This window comes from Terrapene carolina, unplaced genomic scaffold (assembly GCF_002925995.2).
Source record: "Terrapene carolina triunguis isolate 2854851 unplaced genomic scaffold, T_m_triunguis-2.0 Scaffold236, whole genome shotgun sequence".
Taxonomy (NCBI): domain Eukaryota; kingdom Metazoa; phylum Chordata; order Testudines; family Emydidae; genus Terrapene; species Terrapene triunguis.
The window spans coordinates 6,683,728-6,704,294 of NW_020664587.1; the positions used below are offsets into that span (position 1 = coordinate 6,683,728).

The window sequence follows — 20,567 nt, forward strand, 5'->3', positions numbered from 1 at the left end:
CAAGATTGGATGTTTTTCTAAGGGTATGTCTACACTACGAAATTAGGTCGATTTTATAGAAGTTGATTTTTAGAAATCGATTTTATACAGTCGATTGCATATGTCCCCACTAAGCGCATTAAATCGGCGGAGTGCGTCCTCACTACCGTGGCTAGCATCAATTTACAGAGCGGTGCACTGTGGGTAGCTAATCCCACAGTCTCCGCTGCCCATTGGAATTCTGGGTTGCCTGATGGGGCAAAAACATTGTCGCGGGTGGTTTTGGGTACAAGTCATCAGTCGCCCCTCCCACCATGAAAGCAACGGCAGACAATTATTTGCTCCAACAGACGCTTCATCATGTCCATTTGCTCCCCCATTAGCCTCAACATCGCGTCTTGCCTCCGCTCTTTGCGCTCACTTAATTCTTTCCTGGCCTCTGCCACTGAATGCCTCCATGCATTAAGCTATGCCCTATCAGTGTGGGAGGACTGCATGAGCTCGGAAATCATGTAATCACAAGTGCTTTCTTTCACCTTCTTATCTGCGATAACCTCCAGGATGGAGATGATAGGGGGAGCGTAGAATGTTTCTACGATTCTGGGGGGACTGCATGGTCACCTGTGCTGCTGAGTTTGCCACGCTGACCAAACGGGAAATGAAATTCAAAAGTTCCTGGGGCTTTTCCTGTGTACCTGGCTAGTGCATTGGAGTTCAAAGTGCTGTCCAGAGCGGTCACAAGGGAGCACTCTGGGATAGCTCCCGAAGGCCAATACCGTCAATTTGCGTCTGCACTACCCCAAATTCAACCCAGCAAGGTCGATTTTAGTGCTACTCCCCTCGTCGGGGAGGAGTACAGAAGTTGATTTTTAAGAGCCCTTTAGGTCGACGGAACGGGGTTGGTTGTGTAGATGCAGTCATTTTTAAATCGACCTAACGCGGCTAAATTTGACCTAACCCCGTAGTGTAGACCAGGGCTAAAAGATCTGCTCTCATTCAAACAGGAATCAACTCAGGGAATTTGTCGCCTTTGTTGTAAAGGTCAGACTAGATGACCACCATGGTCCCTTCTGGCATTAAAATCCATGAGCATCACTATCGCCCTATGCATTGCAAATATCAAATCTACCTCATAACAGTAGCTCCTTTTTAAAACTAAAAAACCCTGCAAGGCTAGTCTCTATTGCCAGGAAGGCCAAGAGCTGTATTTACATCTTATCTGTGCACTTCATGGTGGGAAGCACCCTCTTCTCCCATGGTAGGAGTAATAGACGCGCGTAGTTAGAGCACCAGCTGCTAGTTCGGAATGATCTTTAGGGGGGACAGGCACAGCAGGCTTAGCCCCCTAGACCATCACTAAAATACAAGTGCCAGTTTATATGCTGTAGTGACACTCTTGAATCAAATGATCAGTGTGCTTATTAAATACAAGACAGAGGATTGGATTTGAACATGCACTTTAAACAGCGGAATAGGGAATTACAAAACTCCAAATGCCTAGAACTACACAGCAGTCCACGGGGGGAACTTGACCAAACAGACTGTCAACACCTTTCAGCTTACCCACAGAGGAATAGTCCGTGTTTCTCTAGTACGAGCCTCTCTTTGACCTTCCTCTCTCAAATGAAAGGAGCTTAATGGCTTTTATTCATTCCAAACCGTGCTGTATCAGATTGAGGTGGCTAAATGGGATTTCGATCTCTTCAGTGCTTGTGGTGCACAGTCGCATAGTTACTCCTCTGAAAGCATTGTACGTTTCTTCTTTCTAGCCCGGCTACTTGAACTCACTGCAGCCCCTATAAATACGGCTCAGATGAAATGCTCAGGTTTGGAGGTCGAGGAAGTAAAGTACCTTGATCCTGAATCTCTCAAGAATGTCAGTAGCTGTCCAAAGTGGGATCACTGGACTCAGGGCAAGCAAAGTGGGTCACAAGTTGTCCACTGAAAATCATGATAAAGAGGCCACTGCCTGGAAGAAATAGGCAAAAGGGTATTTGAAATGCAGTGCCAATATCTGATACTGCATCCCCCTCCAACACTAGCTTAAAAACCAAACTCCGAGGGTTAGAGGCCAGGAGGTGTGCTTCAGTAGTTTTAAAAATCACTTGTGGTTGGATCAAAGTGGTTGCTTCTAGACTAGTCAAACCATCTCAGCTTTGTTATAGTGGTAGGGATGGCACCTTTACCCGTGCCCCTTCCCAACTGGGAAGAGGAAATAAAGGGAGCCCACCTGGAAATGAACTGAATGCTTACCAAGTGCTAGCCACCAGTGCCACACCAAAGGGAACTGTTCCATCACTGTAAACAACAGATCAGACATGTCAGTGCTAATGGCCTCTTTCTCTGCGAGATTAAAACCATCAATAATTTGATAAAACAGTGCTGGCTAGTGATTAGAGCTGGGGCCTAAAGAATCGGGACTCCTGGGTTCTATTTCTGGTTCTACCACTGATTTCCTCTATGGGTGGTGTGGTGTTGGTTGGGGTTTGTGTTTTGTGGTTTGGGGGGTTGTTTTTGTTTTTTGCAGGGGCACAAGTCACTTAAACGTCATCGTGTTTTTACCCATCCCTAAATGGCTAATTGGATTTCTCAGGGTGGGCAGTGGAGACAGTTGCCAAAGATGTTGAGAGTCAGAGATAAGAAGGGGGCAGTATTCCTGCTGAAGGGTGTCGTCATGTGTTTTAAGGGGCATGCTTAAGACAGTATTACCAATCCCAAGCATTCAAACATCATGGCAGGCTCCTCCCCAAAAACTCAAAAGTCTTTAAAATAGTCTGGGTTCTTTTTATGTGCTTTCTAGTTCAGAGCCTCTAGGGGTCACATTTTCAAGCTTCTCTTCACAGTCAGAAGGGCTAGCATTTTGCATGTGCCTATGAAAGCTGAAGCTGTCTCAAACACCTGGCTCCAGGACATGGAGCATTAAGAAAAACACCACATCTTGTGAGACTTACACACACAAACAAACCACAAGAGTTGGCACTGCTCTTAAGATTAAAATCAGATGTTAAAGACACTTAATTTGTAACATCTTCAATATAAAAATGAAAAAAAAAAGCCCTGTTTGAGTGACACTCACTCATCCTCAATCACCCATCACTCAATCATCAGTTGGGGATTGGTCCTGCTTTGAGCAGGGGGTTGGACTAGATGACCTCCTGAGGTCCCTACCAACCCTGCGATTCTATGATCCTAACCAATGAAACTAGAGTGGACCAATCAGTTTCACTTCCTTGTGCTTTCAGAGTCTTGGTACTGTGGTGTTTGAGGTAATAATGGTTCAGGGTACTGTGTGCGTGGGGTTTTTTTTTTAATTGGCTTCCTAAAAAATATTTAATATTAATTTCTGTTAATTAAATTTGAAACAATCTGTTCTGCACCTAAAATTGATGGCATGCTTCCCTTTCTGAGACATTTGGACTTTGATTCCTGCAAATAGAGAGATCTTTCTGTATGCTTTTAAGTTCATGAATAATGAGAGGTCTTGGGGTTAAAACGCAGGGGTGAAATCTTGGTCCCATTGGAAGTATATGGGAGTTCTGCCAGGACTTCACTCCAGGACCAGAAGGCAGCAGCAGATAACATCACCTAGCTCTGATATAGCACTTTTTCATCAGTGGCTTTCAAAGCACTTTGCAGTCTTTTAATGCATAGATCTTCACAGCACCCTTGTGATGTACTGTTAGCCCCATTTTTCAGATGGGGAACATGCGCCCGGAGCCACAAAGGGACTTAGACATTGCAATGCTGAGCATCACAAGGCTTAACTTTGAGGTGCCTGGAAAATCACAGGAACAAAGTGAGGGCCAAGTGCTGAGTTAGCTGCCCAGGTTTCCGGGGAGAGAGGCACTTTACAATGTGATCCACACTAGGCGGGGAGCTGCCTACGCTAGCCAATGGGAGGTCATAACAAGAAGGTTGTGTCCTCAGCCTTGCCCCCTCAGGGATTTAGGCACCTAGCTTTGCTTGCACTCCACAGCCAGGAGCTCCTTGCCTCAGTCATTTCTTGTGGGAATGAGTTAGGCACCTGCAACGCTCCACACAAAATGCAGGGAGGAAGAGGAGCCAGGGGTTAGAGCACTCAGCTGGGAGACTCTGGTTCAATTCCCCTGATGGGGAGGAAGGATTTGAACAGGGGTCTCCATGCAGGAGAGTGCTCCAACTGCTGAACTATGGGATATTCTGATGGGAAGGGCTCCCTCAATCTCTACTGTGGAAGCCGTTCCGTTTTTAGAAACAATTAGTCACTGGAGTAGACAGACCAGCCTGGGTCCTACCTCCCACATGGGTGTCCCAACCCCTAGACTATAGAATCATTCTTACTCCCTCTCTCTGGCCCAATGACTCTTGAGGCATTTATCCAAAGCACACCACCATCAACAGGAAAGACTGAGGGAGTCTCACCTTGGAGCGTCCTATAGCTCAGTAGTTAAGCACGCTCCTGAGGTAGGAGACCTCTGTTTGAGTCCTGTGTCCTCATCAGACGGGGGAGGGAATTGAACCTGGGTCTCCCACATCCTGCGTGAGTGCCCTAACCACTGGGCTAAAAGTGATAAGATGGGCAGTAGCACCTCCTACAGCCAGATTTTGAATGGGACCTGATCCAGTAGGCAGCCTCTGAGCAGCACGTCTGCTGGATCAGGCCCCGTGGGTGAGATATAGATGCTCCTCTACCTCTCTTCTACCAGTTTGTGAATTGCTCTGGGGCTTAGCCCTGAGACTGGTGTCCTGATGCCTAGAGAGAGGCAGCAATGTGCATACTCAAAGGCAGAAACGTAGGCACAGAGGGAACTTTTACCCTGAACATTTAAGCACCAGCCAAGCAGGGGGGTTTGTGGATTGCAGTGGTGTCTAAAACTGGGATTTAAGCATCTTTGTGGATCTGGGCCACAGAGACTAAATGAGTTGCCCAAGGCCACACAGGAAGTCTGTGTAGAGTAGGGAACTGATCTGTGGTTTTATAAGGCTCAGACCCTAACCCTGTTCTACACCTGCCACAGACTTTTTGTGGGACGTGTCACTTCCCCTTGCTTTGACAGTTTTCCCAAATGTTTATGAAAAAGGAAGAGCTGTTAGCTCCAGCTCCGGAGTTTGGAGATTTAACTCATGAATGGGTCTTGAGATCCCCCAGGGAAGGTGCAAGAGAAAGGCATGTCCGTGCTTGATGCTGTCTTTTTAGTAAGGTTGGTTACTTTGTTTTTCTGAATGCTGGTTTTCTCAAAGGGGGAAAAGCAACTTAAACTCCTCACTTGGATTCTGAATAGCAAGTTACATTAAATGGAATGAAAGCACCCTGTGTTAAGAGTGTTAAAGGCTGCGCAGAGATGGGTTGTGTCTAAAAATGCATGTATGGAAAAGCCCAGAGAAGGGCAGGGGAGATAGGCTAGACGTGTATCAGTGGGAAGGAGGAAGAGTAAAAGGAGATGTGACGGAGGGATTTGAAATAATGAATGGGACACAGAAGGGTAGTCAGGGTGCTTTCCATCCACTCTATTACCAAAGGGCACTCCCAAGGAAAAGGCAGTAAAACAAAAGGCAGTAAATACCTATCCAAATTGAATATGGCTAAATGCTAGGATGCAATATGGCGCAAGCCAAAGCCTACTGCAGTCCATGGAAAGACTCCCATTGATGTCCATAGGCTTTGGATCTGGTCCTATACACAGGGTGCTGCTATTGGGGCAAGCAACTTAGTGCAGTTCAGAAAGGATCGGCCTTGTCTATGGATGAGTCTAGCATCACAGTACCAGGAGCTGGGACAGGAATTACAGATGCTCATGAATGCAATGTTGTTGGAGCTGTGCTAGTCCCAGGATCTTAGCGAAATGAGATAAGATCATATCTTTTATTGGACCCACTTCTGTTGGTGAGAGAGACCAGCTTTTGAGCTGTGGGTATTACCTCACCCACCTTGTTTCTCTCAGATCCTTGTGAAAGCAGATGTCCTCTAGCGTTTAGTATTGCACGCCTGGTCAGGTGCAGTCTGTGCAGCTGAGTGCATGGGGCGAGAGGGGCTCGTTACCTTCCTCTGGAACATCCACTATTAGCTACAACAGGATGAATAGGCTATTGCTCTGTTCTGCTATAGCTGATCCTAGGTCATCCATCTCTTTGCTAGTCCATCCATCTATTCATATATCTGTTCCTCATTCCTTCCCTCATGTGTTTCTTCACTCATCCGTCATCCATTAATTTGCCTTCCCTACTCTCTCTGTCCATCCATCTCAATCCCGGAGCACTAAAGTTCCTCTCCGACAGACAGGGAGCTGTGCGGTTGCAGCGGAAGCAACTGCAGTCGCTCATGTCAAGGCTTGAACATATAAATCATGCCGTCTCAGAGATCAATGCAATGGACCTAATAGGCAGGCAGAATAAATGTGGATCAGAAGCTGCATGGCCTTCCCACGCCTCCCCATGGATAAATGGGAGCTGTTTTTCACCTGGTAAAATGGCTTTGTTTGTGAGTAACCAATTAGTCTCTCTCTAAAAACAGAACCAGGAAGCTAATGGACGGGGGTGGCAGGCTCGCAGCCCCTTTGCTGAGGAATGATGGGGCTGTTTCCACTCCATTAGCAGCAGTGGGATGCAGATGGTGGCATGTGCCTCACTGAACTTGTGCTGCAAGACAAATGAAGCCCTCTTCCTCCGTGTTCATCGTAGCCGCTACGGGTAGGAAGGAAGAGGCTGTTCCACACGGCGCAGGAGTTAATGGGACAGAACAAACACGCAGGCCATGACGGGGGGAGAGGAGGGAATGGAAGTGACAAACCCATTGGGAAGCCATTTCAATAGCACTGGTTTTTGTAATGTTCATATTTACTTTGAAGCTGTTTTCAATTTTTGGTCTCACTGGATCATTAGTCTTTTAAATATTATTATGTTCAGTTGTAGTGGGGCGTAGCATGGGGAGGGAGAAAGGAACAGAAAGGGAGTTTGCATCGGTGCATTCTGATCTGCCCCCTGCCACGGACTCTTCAGAGCTCTGAGGTTCCATCCGCCAGTCCTATCCATGGACCCTACAGAGCCCCAAGGTTCCATCCTTCAACTGCCAGGGACCCTACAGAGCCCCAAGGTTCCATCCCTCAACTGCCAGGGACCCTACGGAGCCCCAAGATTCCATCCTCCAATTGCCAGGGACCCTACGGAGCCCAAAGATTCCATCCTCCAACTGCAATGGGGCCTTCTGAGCCCCAGGGTTCCATCCCCCAACTGCCATGGACCCTTCGGAGTGCCAAGGTTCCATTCCCCAACTGCCAGGGACCCTACAGAGCCCCAAGATTCCATCTCCCAACTGCCATGGGGCCTTCAGAGCCCCAGGGTTCCATCCCCCAACTGCCAGGGACCCTTCAGAGCGCCAAGGTTCCATCCCCCAACTGCCAGGGACCCTACGGAGCGCCAAGGTTCCATCCCCCAACTGCCAGGGACCCTTCGGAGCGCCAAGGTTCCATCCCCCAACTGCCATGGGGCCTTCGGAGCCCTGAAGTTCCATCTACCAGCCCCACCAACTGCCACAGAACCTTCAGGGATCTCAGTATTCCACCTGACATCCCCTTTTGCCGTGTCCAACTGCCACAGAGCCATCAAGGTCTCCACAACCCACCTGAAGCCCCTATACGACCTCCAGCTGCTATAGGCAGATTTCTGAACAGTGGCTGGCCCCTGTTTACTCCTACCAGAGAGCAGGTCAAGCCACAGACTTCAGATCTTGGTTTTGAACAAATAACAAAAAAAGGGAGGGTGGGGAAGCAAGGGCAGGGAAGAGGAGAAAGAAAAGGAATAAATCGGAGGTAGTAAGTTTAATACACAGCACTGGAAGGAAGGCAGCTTTTAAAAGAGCAAGAGAAAAGCATGTGGGTGACTTGGCAATGGCACATGAGCATTTTGCAAAAGTCACGGTCCAGTTAACTATCAAAGTTGCTGCATCACCAGGGCAAGTTTCAGTTCCAATTATAGGGAAACTGAAATTCCTGCTGGATTTATTCTTAAAACCAAGCTAGGCCATGGAGCTATTCGGAAACACGCACCTGCCACTGAACAGCAGCCATTGCTAGTGTCACCGCCTGAGGGGCTCGAGGCGGACTTTAAAGGGTCCGTTGGCCCGGTGTGCTTAGCACCAATAAAGACACCGAGGGGAGAAAGCAAGCCAAGTTTATTCCAGAGCTTTGAAATGACACTAGGAGACCAGCATGTTTTAAATTTAGTGCAACAAATACAAATAACTTTTATTTTTTTATACTTTAAGCAGTTTTTATGTAAGCCTTTGTTTGTTAACTTTTTAGTATTTTTTCCACCCCTTTTTTTTTTAGCCGTTACAATTAGAAAAGTTTTTATATGCCTGTGAGAAAACTTTTTCAGTTTTTGCGGCCTTGAGTTAGACATTTGCAAAATTAACTATTTTTTTTTTTTATTTTTATTATTTTTGCTAGTGTGAGTGAAACTGAAGCTATTTGCTAAAAACGCTGACCAATACATTTTTGCTGTAGCCTGTAAGCATTACACACAGAAGTAAGTGAGAGTTCACAAGATGGAGTCTGGGGGTTCCGCTAGGCCCAGAGCAAAAGAGCTTCATTGACACTTTGGTCTTCCACTCTTTCGAGTTACCTGGTAGCTATGCCTAGGGGGGGGTCCCCAACAATTCCTCCTTTGAGAACACTCAACAAACCTTTGTGAGAGTTTTCTCATACTTTAAAGACAGAATGCGATTAAGCTCCATACAATTAGGATTATTAATGAGAGGATATAAGGGAACCTTTGGAGAGGGGGAGGTACAAATTTTATATATGAGCACTTTACAGCAAATGACCAAAAGAATAAGAACAAAACATATTACAACACCTGTGAGCAAGATGCGAACAATGCTTTTTCCTATATTTTTTAGTTTTTTTAAACTAGGTATTTAACCCCAAAGGGAATTTAAAATAGTGGGTTTCCCTTCCTGGGCCTTTCATTGATTAAAGGCCCGTTCAGCTGACAAGATGTGCGTGTTAATGTCCTGTGAAAACTTTGGGACATAGGTACAACATTTTTTTTTAATAAGGGCACAGACCCCGCCTTGTGAGGCTAACACATAATCTAGGGCTTGACGGTTCTGTAAAGCCAGCAGTTGAAGCTGGTACAGCTCAGAACTTATGCTTTTTTTTATGGCTAGGGTATTATTGGCAAACTGGGTGAGAAATTTAGACAGTCTTCTGTAAAGTTGGGCTAGTTGTCCCACCCCATAGGAAGGGAGGGCTATTATTTTAAACTTGTTTTTTTTACTGATTGGTTTTATGGTAGCTTTTAAGGACCGATAGTACCTGGGACGACCGGAGGGAGCCTTGGGTAGAATGCGGAGGGGAGGAGCAAGATAGCCTTTGTAACAGCTACCATGCTAACCATTAGGAAGCCATTTGTAGGCACTAATACCACAAACCCAAAAGGCTTCACCATAATTAGCCCTTTCATTGTTACCTTGTGAGTCCTGTAGGGCAGTTTGTGGGGAAAGGGTAAAGAATGCAGCTCCGGTTTGCCACCCGGTGGCATTTAGTAAAGGAACAGTGAGACTTATACCAGGACTAATATAAAATTTACACTTACTGATGCCCGCAAACCAGGTATGTTTACTTGTACTGGCTTGCTGATAACATATGAGACCAGTGGGTGGAGAACGTAAACGAATAGGCTGGGGCTTACGAGTGGCCTTATAATGGGAAATCCAAGAGCCATGGTGTAGGCCATAAGGAGCTTCCGCAGTACAGTTAGATTGCAAACCTAAATTGTCAGAGGTGCTGCTGCTGGTAACCATCCACCTTTGACAATAGTTTGACCAATTTTGGGGTACTACTTTTTAGGGCAATCCCGCTGAATGATGGGGAGTCTGGGCACATATTCAACAGTTGGAAAGATTGAACTCACGGGCAAAGGCAATTTTCAGGGCCTCATATGTGTTGGTAGCCATATCTGCAGGGATGGCTCCCCATCCTGCATGCGATGTGGGTGAAACAGTAGGTAACAGAAGAATTGCCTCTGTGATAAAAAGAAATGCTGTGAGAGACCCTAAACCTAAACCCATATTGTAATTACCACAACCCAAATACCCAGAGTACAATAAGAATTATTGACACTAAACAAGTTAAAAAATAACAAGACTAAATACATAGGCCAGGTCCGCCTTTTGTGAGAAAATAAAACCAATGTTTAGGGTTCTCGCGAGGAGTATGTTGTGACTGTTTAGAAAGATCACAACGCATTTCCAGTGATTCTTACTGTCTTTTGAATAACAGCTTAAGTCCCAAATTGTTGTTAGCAGTCTTCTCCGCAGGCTGGACAGTTCACTGTTTAGGAATGGGCACTGCTTTCAGTCGAGAGTGATGAATCCAGTTTTTGTGTCCTTCGACCTTTGCCGCTGTATGGGTGACAAGCAGGACGGTGTGGGGTCCCTTCCACTTCTTTTGGAGAGGCTCGTCCTTCCAGGTCCGCACGAGAACGGAGTCACCAGGCTGCAGGGAGTGGACCGGAGTATTCAGCAGAAGAGGCTGTGAATTTTTGGTGTATTTGTGAAGAGAAGAAAGAACAGCAGACAGAGAGCACATATACTGAGACAAAAAACCACACCCTATTTCCCATTCCCCTGCCAGAACTGGGGTACCATTCATAGGCCATGCTTTTTTAAACATAATTTTGAAGGGACTAAGCCCTATTCTACCCTTAGGGAGAGCACGAATGCGAAGTAACACAAGGGGCAAGGCATCAGGCCACTTAAGAGAGGCCTTCTGACAGACCTTTGAGAGGTGTCGCTTGAGTGTCTGATTTGTGCGTTCCACTACTCCACTGGCTTGTGGTCGCCAGGGTGTGTGGAGTTTTCAGGGGATTTGCAGAGCACTTGCTATTTTTTGAACCACTTGAGATGTGAAGTGTGTTCCATTATTAGATTCCATTTATTGAGGAAGGCCGAAGCGAGGAATGATTTCCTTGACAAACTTAAGAGCCACTGTCTTGGCAGTGTTGTTGCGACATGGGAAGGCCTCAGGCCATCTGCTGAATTGATCCACTAAGACAAGGAGGTACCTGTATTCTTGGGTCCTGGGAAACTCAGTAAAGTCTATTTGCCACACCAATCCTGGGCCTGGGGTAGGTTTCAGGGTGGCTGGTGGCACTGCTACTCCTGTTCGAGGGTTATTCTTTTGGCAGATTAAACATTCAGCTTGTACCTGTGATGCTAGGGGTTTAAGTTCAGAGGTTAGAAAATATTTAGTTATGAGCTGGGTGAGAGCCTCTCTGCCTGCGTGTGTGGTTTGATGCAGTTTCTGCAACACTGGTTGAATTAAGCCCTTGGGCAGGAGGATTTTTTTCTCTGTGGAATAAAGCCATCTCTCCTTTTCCTGGAGACTGAGACTGTCAGCCAGGTTTTTGTTCTCTTGGGAGTACTGAGGGGCTGCAAGCTCACCCACTGATGGGATGAGGGCATGCATTTGGGCACTCTCCTCAGTTGGTGATTTTAGGGTAGCAGCTTGCTTAGCTTCCCTGTCTGCTCTGGCATTGCCCTTGGTTACATCTTGATTTTCCCTTTGATGGGCTTTGCAATGCACCACTGCTACTGCTGAGGGGAGTTGTACTGCCTCTAAAAGTCGGAGAATTTGAGACCCATGCTTGACCGGAGAGCCTTGGGCTGTTAGCATTCCCCTTTGTTTTTATAAACTAGCGTGAGCATGCAATACCCCAAAAGCATACTTTGAGTCAGTAAAGATATTAACCCGTTTGGCTTTTGCCAGCTCGAGTGCCCGAGTCAGGGCCACTAGTTCAGCAAGTTGGGCAGATGTTTCTGCCGGTAAACTCTCAGCTTCCACGGTATTATGAAGAGACACAATGGCATAACCAGCCCTTCTTTGCCCATTCACAACAGTACTACTTCCATTTGTATACCATTCCAAGTCAGCATTTGGGAGTGGCTGATCTTTTAGATCTGGGCGGCTAGCATACTGAACATTTATAATTTTTAAACAGTCATGTTTTTGCTTTTTTGTCTTGGGCAGCAGTGTAGCTGGATTAAGGGAGGGACAGATCTGCAGGGTGACTTTAGGATTCTCTAACAGCTTCGCCTGGTACCGAGCAACCCGAGCCTGTGTGAGCCAAAGACCCTCCTTAGTGTCCAGCAAGGCTCGAACCATATGAGGAACATACACTTGCACACTTCCTCCCAGTGTCAGTTTCCACTGAGCCGTAGCTGCGACCGCCCTCAAACAGGCTGGCCATCCCTTTGAAACTTGATTTAGTTGTTTAGAAAAGTATGCCACAGGACGCTTCCAGGCACCTAGTAACTGACATGCCCTGTCCGCTTTTGGGGACCAGTGAAAAGGGGTCATGATTTGCTTTCTTAACACATTCATACAGAGGTTTAGCTCACAGTCCAAACTTTGGAATTCATATTTTGCAAAAGCCTGCCATGCCCAGGAATGCCCTAAGCCTTTTGCGGTTGCTGGGGATTGGAACTTGGCAGATAGCCTTCTTCCTTTTGTTGGAGAGCTGTCTTTTTTCCTGCCTGATGTGAAATCCCAGATATTGAACCTCTGAAAGAGCAATTTGGGCTTTGCTTTGAGATACCCTGTATCCTCGCAGTCCAATAAAGTTTAGGAGACTCACAGTAGCTTTGAGACAAGGGATTAGACCCACAGCAGCAATTACCAAGTTATCTACATATTGCAACAAGAGGGCTTTGTCTGAATTATTTCACTTTTTTAAGTCTCTGACCAAAACCTGTCAAAACAGAGTGGGGGAATTTTTAAATTCTTGAGCCAATACTGTCCAACAAAACTGCCTTTTAACCCTTCTGTTGTCCTTATTATGCCTTGCAGTATTTTGCTGATTTCACAGTAGCCTGGGCACATTCAGACCCCCCTTCCTCTTGGTTGTCAGCAAAGTCTTGGCTGTGAACACTGACCTTGGACTGAGGCCAGCTGTATTTTTTTTTTAGTTAACTTATTTTGTGCTTTTTTTTTTTTTTTTTTTTGACTTTTTTTAACTTTTAAAGGAACCTTCCACTTTTTACTTATACACTTTTTTTAGTAATATAACTTTTGTACAGAGCTTTGAAGCAACAAACCAGGACGAGCACACTCACTTTTGAGGATTTCTTTTTATATAACCTCTGGTGTCCAATAGCTTTTTCTTTTAAACCTTAAATGCTTTTTTTGTTTTTTTTTTTTTTTCCTTAGCTGTAACCTGATTTTGTTTCACTTTAGACAACAGGGTTCTTATAAGTATATTACAGTCATTCCAATCAGGCTTATAACTTGCTAGACACTCTTTAAAAATAGAAATGAACTTGCTTGGATTTGTTGAGAATTTTTTAGCCTTTGCCTTGAAAGCGGCTAAATGTACAGGGTCAAAAGGTACGTGCCAAAATACAGATACTATCTGTGCTGCCCGCTCTTGCGTTCCTGGCCGAGCTACCACACTTTTAGTAATTAACGGATACAATCCCACGGGGGGGGGCACTCTCTAAAGCCTGTGGGGGTGGAGGAGCCGAAGGGGACACCGATTCTGGCATTACAACAGTGGGGGGGGGTTCTGGGGTTTAGCAGCACATACTACCGAGTCTGTCGGAGTCAAATGGCACTTGAGCAAAATATCAGTCCTATTTCTTACCACCATAAACGTATACGCATAGAGATGTTCATTTCATTTACCTGTTCTTTGACAAAACAAAAGCAACTGAAGGATCGTGTTATAATTAAGTGATCCTTCCGGTGGCCACCTTTCTTGGCACTCCAGCTGGTACTGAGGCCAATCAACTGTACAGAACCTTTTCAATTTACTTTTAATTAACTGATCAGATCCAAACACCTTCCAGTTCACCAGAATGCATTCTAAGGGTGTACACTGTCCCCTGCCGGCTGTACTCTGTCCCTGCCCCATACTGAGGGAGACTCTGGGCGTCCCCAGGTCAAAACAGGCAGACTCTGGGCGTCCCCAGGTCAAAACAGATAAAGTCCCCACTGGACTGTTCCTACCTTATCCAAGGGTCCGGTTCTGCACCGTCGCTCTATCCACGGGACCGGTTCCCCACCCTGCTTCTCCACTGTCTGTGTGCGTTGCACCGTTGTGCCCTCCGGGGTCGAGCAAACCACGTCTCTGCCGAGGCCCCCCGATGAAGTCACCGGTGAGCGCTCTGGGCGTCGGTCGTCGTCGTAATCCGTCGGCCACCAGGAGGGATCCGGGCAAGGCTAAATTTCAGCCTCGAGCCCCACGTTGGGCGCCAAAACTGTCACCGCCTGAGGGGCTCGAGGCGGACTTCAAAGGGTCCGTTGGCCCGGTGTGCTTAGCACCAATAAAGACACCGAGGGGAGAAAGCAAGCCAAGTTTATTCCAGAGCTCTGAAATGACACTAGGAGACCAGCATGTCTCAAATCCAGTGCAACAAATACAAATAACTTTTACCTTTTTATACTTCAAGCAGTTTCTATGTAAGCCTCTGTCTGTTAACTCCCTAGTATTCCTCCCACCCCTCCCTTCTCTAGCCGTTACAATTAGAAAAGTTCCCATACGCCTGTGAGAAAACTTTCCCAGTCTCTGCGGCCTTGAGTTAGACATCTGCAAAACTAACTATTCCTCTTTCTTATTTCTATTATTTCTGCTAGTGTGAGTGAAACTGAAGCCATCTGCTAAAAACGCTGACCAATACATTTTTGCTGTAGCCTGTAAGCATTACACACAGAAGTAAGTGAGAGTTCACAAGATGGAGTCTGGGGGTTCCGCTAGGCCCAGAGCAAAAGAGCTTCATCGACACTTTGGTCTTCCACTCTCCCGAGTTACCTGGTAGCTATGCCTAGGGGGGGGTCCCCAACACTAGGATGGAAAACAGCAGTGGTGTAAAAACACACAGCACTATAATACTATAGCTAAGGACAGGAAGGAAAAAACCCCACTTCCAGTTGAAACTGTATTGGGAATTGAAGTATACAGTAGAATGCATTTAGCTAAATTAATTTGACTGGAATAACCCACCCCTTACAAGAAGTGCCCTGGGATGTTGTGATCTGGACCTCAGTTTTATATCTCATGCAAAAGACGGCAGTTCTAGCAGCACTCTTTCCCCCCAGTATAGCACGGCACTGCTATGCTGGCTTGATACTGACTCAGAGGGAAGAGTGCGACCAATGGAATCATCAGCATCACTTCTTCTAACACCTGAGTATGCCTTGGAGGTCTCCCATCCAAGCACTGAGACAGCTTGAATCTGCTTAGCTTGGGAGGAAGACCGGTAAGAGCTTAGCCTGAGCTTGTATGGGTGCAAAATGAAAAGAGCTGTTTTTTTCTCCAGGTGACTCAACAAATTTTCAAACATTATATCATGTATGGAGTCCACCTGGCTCAACCTCACCTGCAGACGTCAGTGCCACGTGGACGAGTGTGACAGTGATGGCGTAGTCCCAGACCCATCGCTTCAGCAGAGCAGCAAAGAGAAGACCACTGGTGAAGTAGGTCAGTTCCATGGACAGCAAATTCACTAGAGAAATGAGAAGGGAAAGTTCTGGAATAAAGGCAGATACATCTCACAGCAGGGAGCCCTGGAGGTACAGAGTCCCTGCCCATGGGGTGCAAAGGAAAAACCTCAAAATTATCCTGGAGTTAATGTTCTGACACAGTTTATTGGAATACAGATTCTGCTGATTCCAGTGGGAGGTACTACCAGGGGATGTACACAAAGTCCATTCCCATAAGGCAAAGAAATACAGTGCTGTCTCCGCGCAATAGCTAGGGACCACTTCACTGTTTTCCCAGTGGCTGTGCTCAGAGTCCATCCCTCCAACCTCACACATCCTGTTCTCTCGCAGTCAGATGTTAACACGCTGTTGGCCTTGAAAGATCCCTGTGGTTTTATCCATTCCAAAGCGGCCTCATTGCCCCACACCACTTACCCAGATATTTGGGATTTGAGTGAGATGGTTCTGTGTTAAATTCAAAGGGGATAAGTCCATCAAATGTGTCCAGCCTGGAAGGGGAAAAAAAGAGAGAGAAAGAGAGAGAAAAGATTTTAGGAAATTAAAAATGATCAAGGGCTGTTACACTGATCCCCACTAAAAAGTCAACATTTGCCAACGGTTACTGCACAGGGGGATCTCAGATACCGCATGTCATTGTTACAGGGCCAACTGCATCTCTGTCCCCTCTGTGGTCTCTCTGAGTGCTCTCCCTCAGATGGTAGGCCTTGTGCTTTTACCCCCTCCTGGAGTGGAATTCCGTACAGTGATCCAACAGCCTTCTTAAACCAAAGCATTGTCTATTTTTCAGTAGGAACAAAGCATTTAGAGAAAAAGAAATTTAAAACAACAATCTACACACGACTATCTAACCAAAGACTTATCATCCCCTGATGGTATCCTAGGCAGGCCTAAATTCTTCTCGCGCCCCTTTGGGTGCCTGTCTCTCACTCTGGTTCCTCCAAACAACTCCTCTCTCTTGAAAGAGTGTTCCTTCTTCACCCTCCCAAAAGTCTTTTGTTCTTCTGCATTCCCAGGTCTTTTCCAGCCTTGCATTGTCTCAACTCTCAAGAGTTTGCTTAGAAGTAGGGTGACCAGATGTCCCGTTTTAAAAGGGACAGTCCCATTTTTTGGGACTTTTTCTTATATAGGCGCCTATTACCCCCCACCCCCGTCCCATTTTTTCACAGTTGCTATCTGGTCACCCTACTGAGAAGTGGCTTATCTTCTGCCATTCTTTCCCTTCCTGCTTGTTTCCCCCTATTAAACTAAGCCAACGTATTCATGGAGTAAACATGCCAATAACCAGGTCAGCATACAGTGCCCATACATTATTACAGAGCAGCTCCACATCCATCATATCACAGCCCCCCCATATTTAGAACAGAATATAAACATGGAGCCTGTATAGTATTGGCTGACAAGTGTTGATATTTAAATGGCACTCACTGTGCCATCTGCAAGCTGGTTTGCTAGCCTGTGGGGTAGCCTGTCCAGCTTCCATTGGACTGGGGTCTGCTTCACACAAACTGCCTCCTCCAGTTCGTGCTCGCTGGCCCCCTTTGTTGATACTCCCAGCAGAGAGGCCAATAATTTACGTTGGGATTTTCAAAAGAGACTCAGGAATTAAGAGCCCAGCTTCTATTGAAATTCAGTGGGAGCTGAAGCCCACATCTTCAAAGGGATTTAGGCTCCTTACTCCCATTGAAATCATTGGGAGTTAGGTGCCTAAATATCTTTGTGCATCTGGGCCTGTATGCTTGACTCCTTTACATTCCCTTGAAAATCCCAGCCCAACTGTGCTTTGAAGATGTAACTCTCCTGTCAACCGTTGAGGTGATAGGTGCCTTAGCTATCCAGAGATGGCCTTGCTGGACCAGGGTGAGGCACATTAATGAGAAGCTCACCTTGCCGCTGTCTGGATTGTCCTTGTTCTGTGGATAAAGAGAACGCCAGGCTCCAGGACTGTGCAGCCTGGTATGTTTCATCAACACTAAACTAAACTGAAAATAAAATAAGTGGTCAGCAGTGGGACAAACCACTGAGCAAGAACCACATGACTCTGGCTGGGAAAAGAAAAGCAGGACTCCCACACCCTAACCATCACATTTTGGAAGAGTCCAATCAAGGGAAGGCAACACTGTGCTAACCGAACCAGATCCCCTTATTTCACTCAGATGAGCTCAGCGTAAGCAGCCTCACCTGAAAGCTCCAGAGCAGATGCTTCCAATCATGTAGTAGACTGTGTAGAAAGTGACCAGGCACAACAGCAGGTGAATGAGGATGGTCTGGAAATCAGAGCAGAAAAGCACAAGGATCAGCACATGCAGCAGTGAGATCCCATCTCACCACAGAGAAAGAATCTTCAGCAGAGGAGAGTTTCCTGGGAATTCTGTGCCAGCTGCAAACAACTGGATCTGGGCCACCTATGAAATGAGAAGCTCTGTTACGTTCATCCAGCTGGCCGTCTCAATGACAGCTATTTAAATAAATGCCTAGTGTTCCACGGGGGTTGTGCAAGTGTCACAAGGACTCTGGCTGGGTCATTTGCAGGGACTGACGCTGGGAGCTCTGCATCTAAAACCACAAGCCTCTGCTGTCTGAGCTAAAGGAACAGGTTTGTATATTTCAAGGCAGTAGCAGACTCACAAGCCTCAAGGGAGACAAAAAGCCACCCTGTGATTCCACAAGCAATTACTCCTGGCAAGCATGATGCAGCTACAAATGGATTGTTAATAATCTTACATTTCTGCAGCTCCTGGCAAGGATCCCCAAGGGCTTCACAAATTGGATCCATCCTCTACCACTGGAATGCAGCCACCTCTGGGTTGGAGGGCGACAGCTAGACAGCACAGCTTTGGTAAGGGCACCAGGACAAAACCCCTCCTCTTCCAGTAATTGCCCTGGGATAGTTTGTGTCCACATGGGACAGACAGGACTTGGCTTTTAACATCTGCTTCAGGAAGACGATGCAGGACATACATTCTGCCAATCCACTGAGTTGAATGGATGTTCCACTGAAAAGGTGCTCAGAAAAGGGCTCACAACAGCTGTATCGTGTGCTCTATAAGAGGCAACAGATCCGGTGCAACCTGAAGGAATGGCTAGTTCCTCCTGTCTCTGCCCATACCATGGGGGATGGGGAGCAGGGCTGTAGAGTCTTTGCACCAGCTAGGACATCCCCCTGCACAGGGGTATTCTCAGAAGGTAGGTGTATTTCTCTGGCCCCCATCACCACAGCTACTGAGCTCCTCACAATTTTTAATGTGTTCCTCTCACAACCCCTTTGTGAGGCAGGGCAGGGCTGTTAGTCTCCCATCAGTATTGTGGGGATGAGGCACAGAGAGGCTAAGTGACATACCCAAAGTCACACAGGAAATCTGTGTCAGAGCAGGGGACAGATCACAGGCTTCCTGAATGCCAGGCCATCCTCTCTCCATTCTAGCACCCGTCCCAATCTGTTCTTCACTTGACTTGACCCAATATTTTTGTGGGGATGGCAGTGGTGGAGAATGTATCCAACTGCTACTAAGACCGTCCCATCCCAGCAGCAGTGCAGAGGGTAATGGGACAAACGCAGGGCCCGAGAGCGCCCAGTGGAGGGCAGGGCCAAGATCAGGTTGCAAAGTGCACTGTTGGATAGTTCAGTATGAATGTTTATTGATCTTGGGTTAGCTCTTGAGAGGGCCCAAGCACCTGTGCCTCGACCAGTTATCGGAAGCACCCAGTCTGGGGAGGAGAAAGACAGGTGGGGGGCACGTCTGGTGTCTGGCTGGGAAACGCATCCAAGGAAGGCTGCTGACGCCTGGTTCCTGTAGCTGGGAATTTCACTTGCATAGTCAGTTTCTCTGCCCCTGCCCCCTAGCTCCCTTTGGATCTAGCGGGGTGAGGGAAGGGGTTATCTGGAGCACCAGGGAGAGATGATTCCTGCTTCCATCCCAGAATTAGCTCCAGTGTGAATTATGCTGCTTGAAACAATTTCACCGGCTGCCTTTTATGTTAATGAAACTGTTTTTAACTAAACCTCTCCTGCTCCTGGCTGCTCTCCCATCTGCCCCAAGCAGCTCGCCAGCAAGGCTGGAAAAGCCTTGGGCTTCAGCACCTTTGGGAGGCCCAGCTTTTGTTTTCTGAAGCAGCAAATTCTCCCCTCCCCCCCCCCCCGCCCTCCCCCCCCCCCCCCGTCTTTTGCCTTTACTACTTACAGCAGAATCCGGGTCACATGACCCTGCAATCTGATCAGGCCCAGATGCCGCTGCTGACCCATAAACCCTGCAGCAGCCAGCACTGCTGGGCTTTGCCCTGCTCCCCAAAGCAGTTCCTATGGGCTTTACCTTGATGCCTGGCACACTGCCGCTTTGGAAGGCCATGCGTAGGGAAGGTTCATAACAGCCCAGGCCAGGCTCCAGGACGTGTAGCCTGGGGATATCTCTTGCTGAGATGCTCTAGGAGAGGTAACCTGGGCTTCCGTGGCAGAGGAGGAGAGACGAAGCTGCAACGCCTGCTAGAGGCAAAGATCAGACAGGCAGGGAGAGGAGCCAGTGAAGAGAAAGTCCAGTCCTGGGATAATTACAGGACATCAGTTTCCAGGCTCTAACACCAGGACCCCAATTCACTGCTGATTCTATTTTTGAAGACACCAGAATCTCCTGGTCCATGTGGAAAAGGACGGATTTGTACCTAATGTATTTCAAGCCCCTGCTTTACTCACTAGTGCAGTGGTTGCTGAGGATACAAAATTCTCGTGGTGATCCTGCCAGGTCTCTACGCATGACGCACCCATTGACTTCCCTCTGGACTCCCACTGGCTCCAATGGCAGTGCCACGCATGCAGGGCTGGCAGGATCGGGCCCAGTGTTTTTGAGGGGTGATAGTGTCAGGAGAGTCTGGTGGTGCTAGGGTTATAGACTAGCACTGAGAGTGACAGGTCACGGGGCTCCCTGGCTTCACCAAGTCTGGTGTTAAATAGGAACTGGATCTCCCAACTGTGATCTTTTACACCAGTGTAAAATGGGGTAACACCCCACCAGATAAGGATTGAAGCATTTTACATGTATTGGTGTAAATGACTTTACAAGGTGCAGAGCAAGGAAAGTCAGGCAGCCCCGCTAACACCACTCTGGGAGGTACAAGAAC

At 47.2% G+C, this 20,567-nt stretch overlaps 1 protein-coding gene across 1 annotated transcript; it reads right to left on the reverse strand.

Moving 5' to 3' along the window:
• Window positions 1-1,856: 1,856 nt before the first annotated feature.
• On the reverse strand, window positions 1,857-19,801 carry LOC112110016 (transmembrane protein 244-like). The gene is made up of 6 exons (XM_024204796.2): window positions 19,766-19,801; window positions 17,637-17,722; window positions 15,873-15,946; window positions 15,335-15,460; window positions 2,233-2,277; window positions 1,857-1,948 (listed from the first exon to the last, which is right to left on the reverse strand). Exons 1-6 carry the CDS (start codon window positions 19,799-19,801, stop codon window positions 1,857-1,859), a joined length of 459 nt encoding a protein of 152 aa, XP_024060564.2.
• Between the last annotated feature and the right edge of the window lie 766 nt (window positions 19,802-20,567).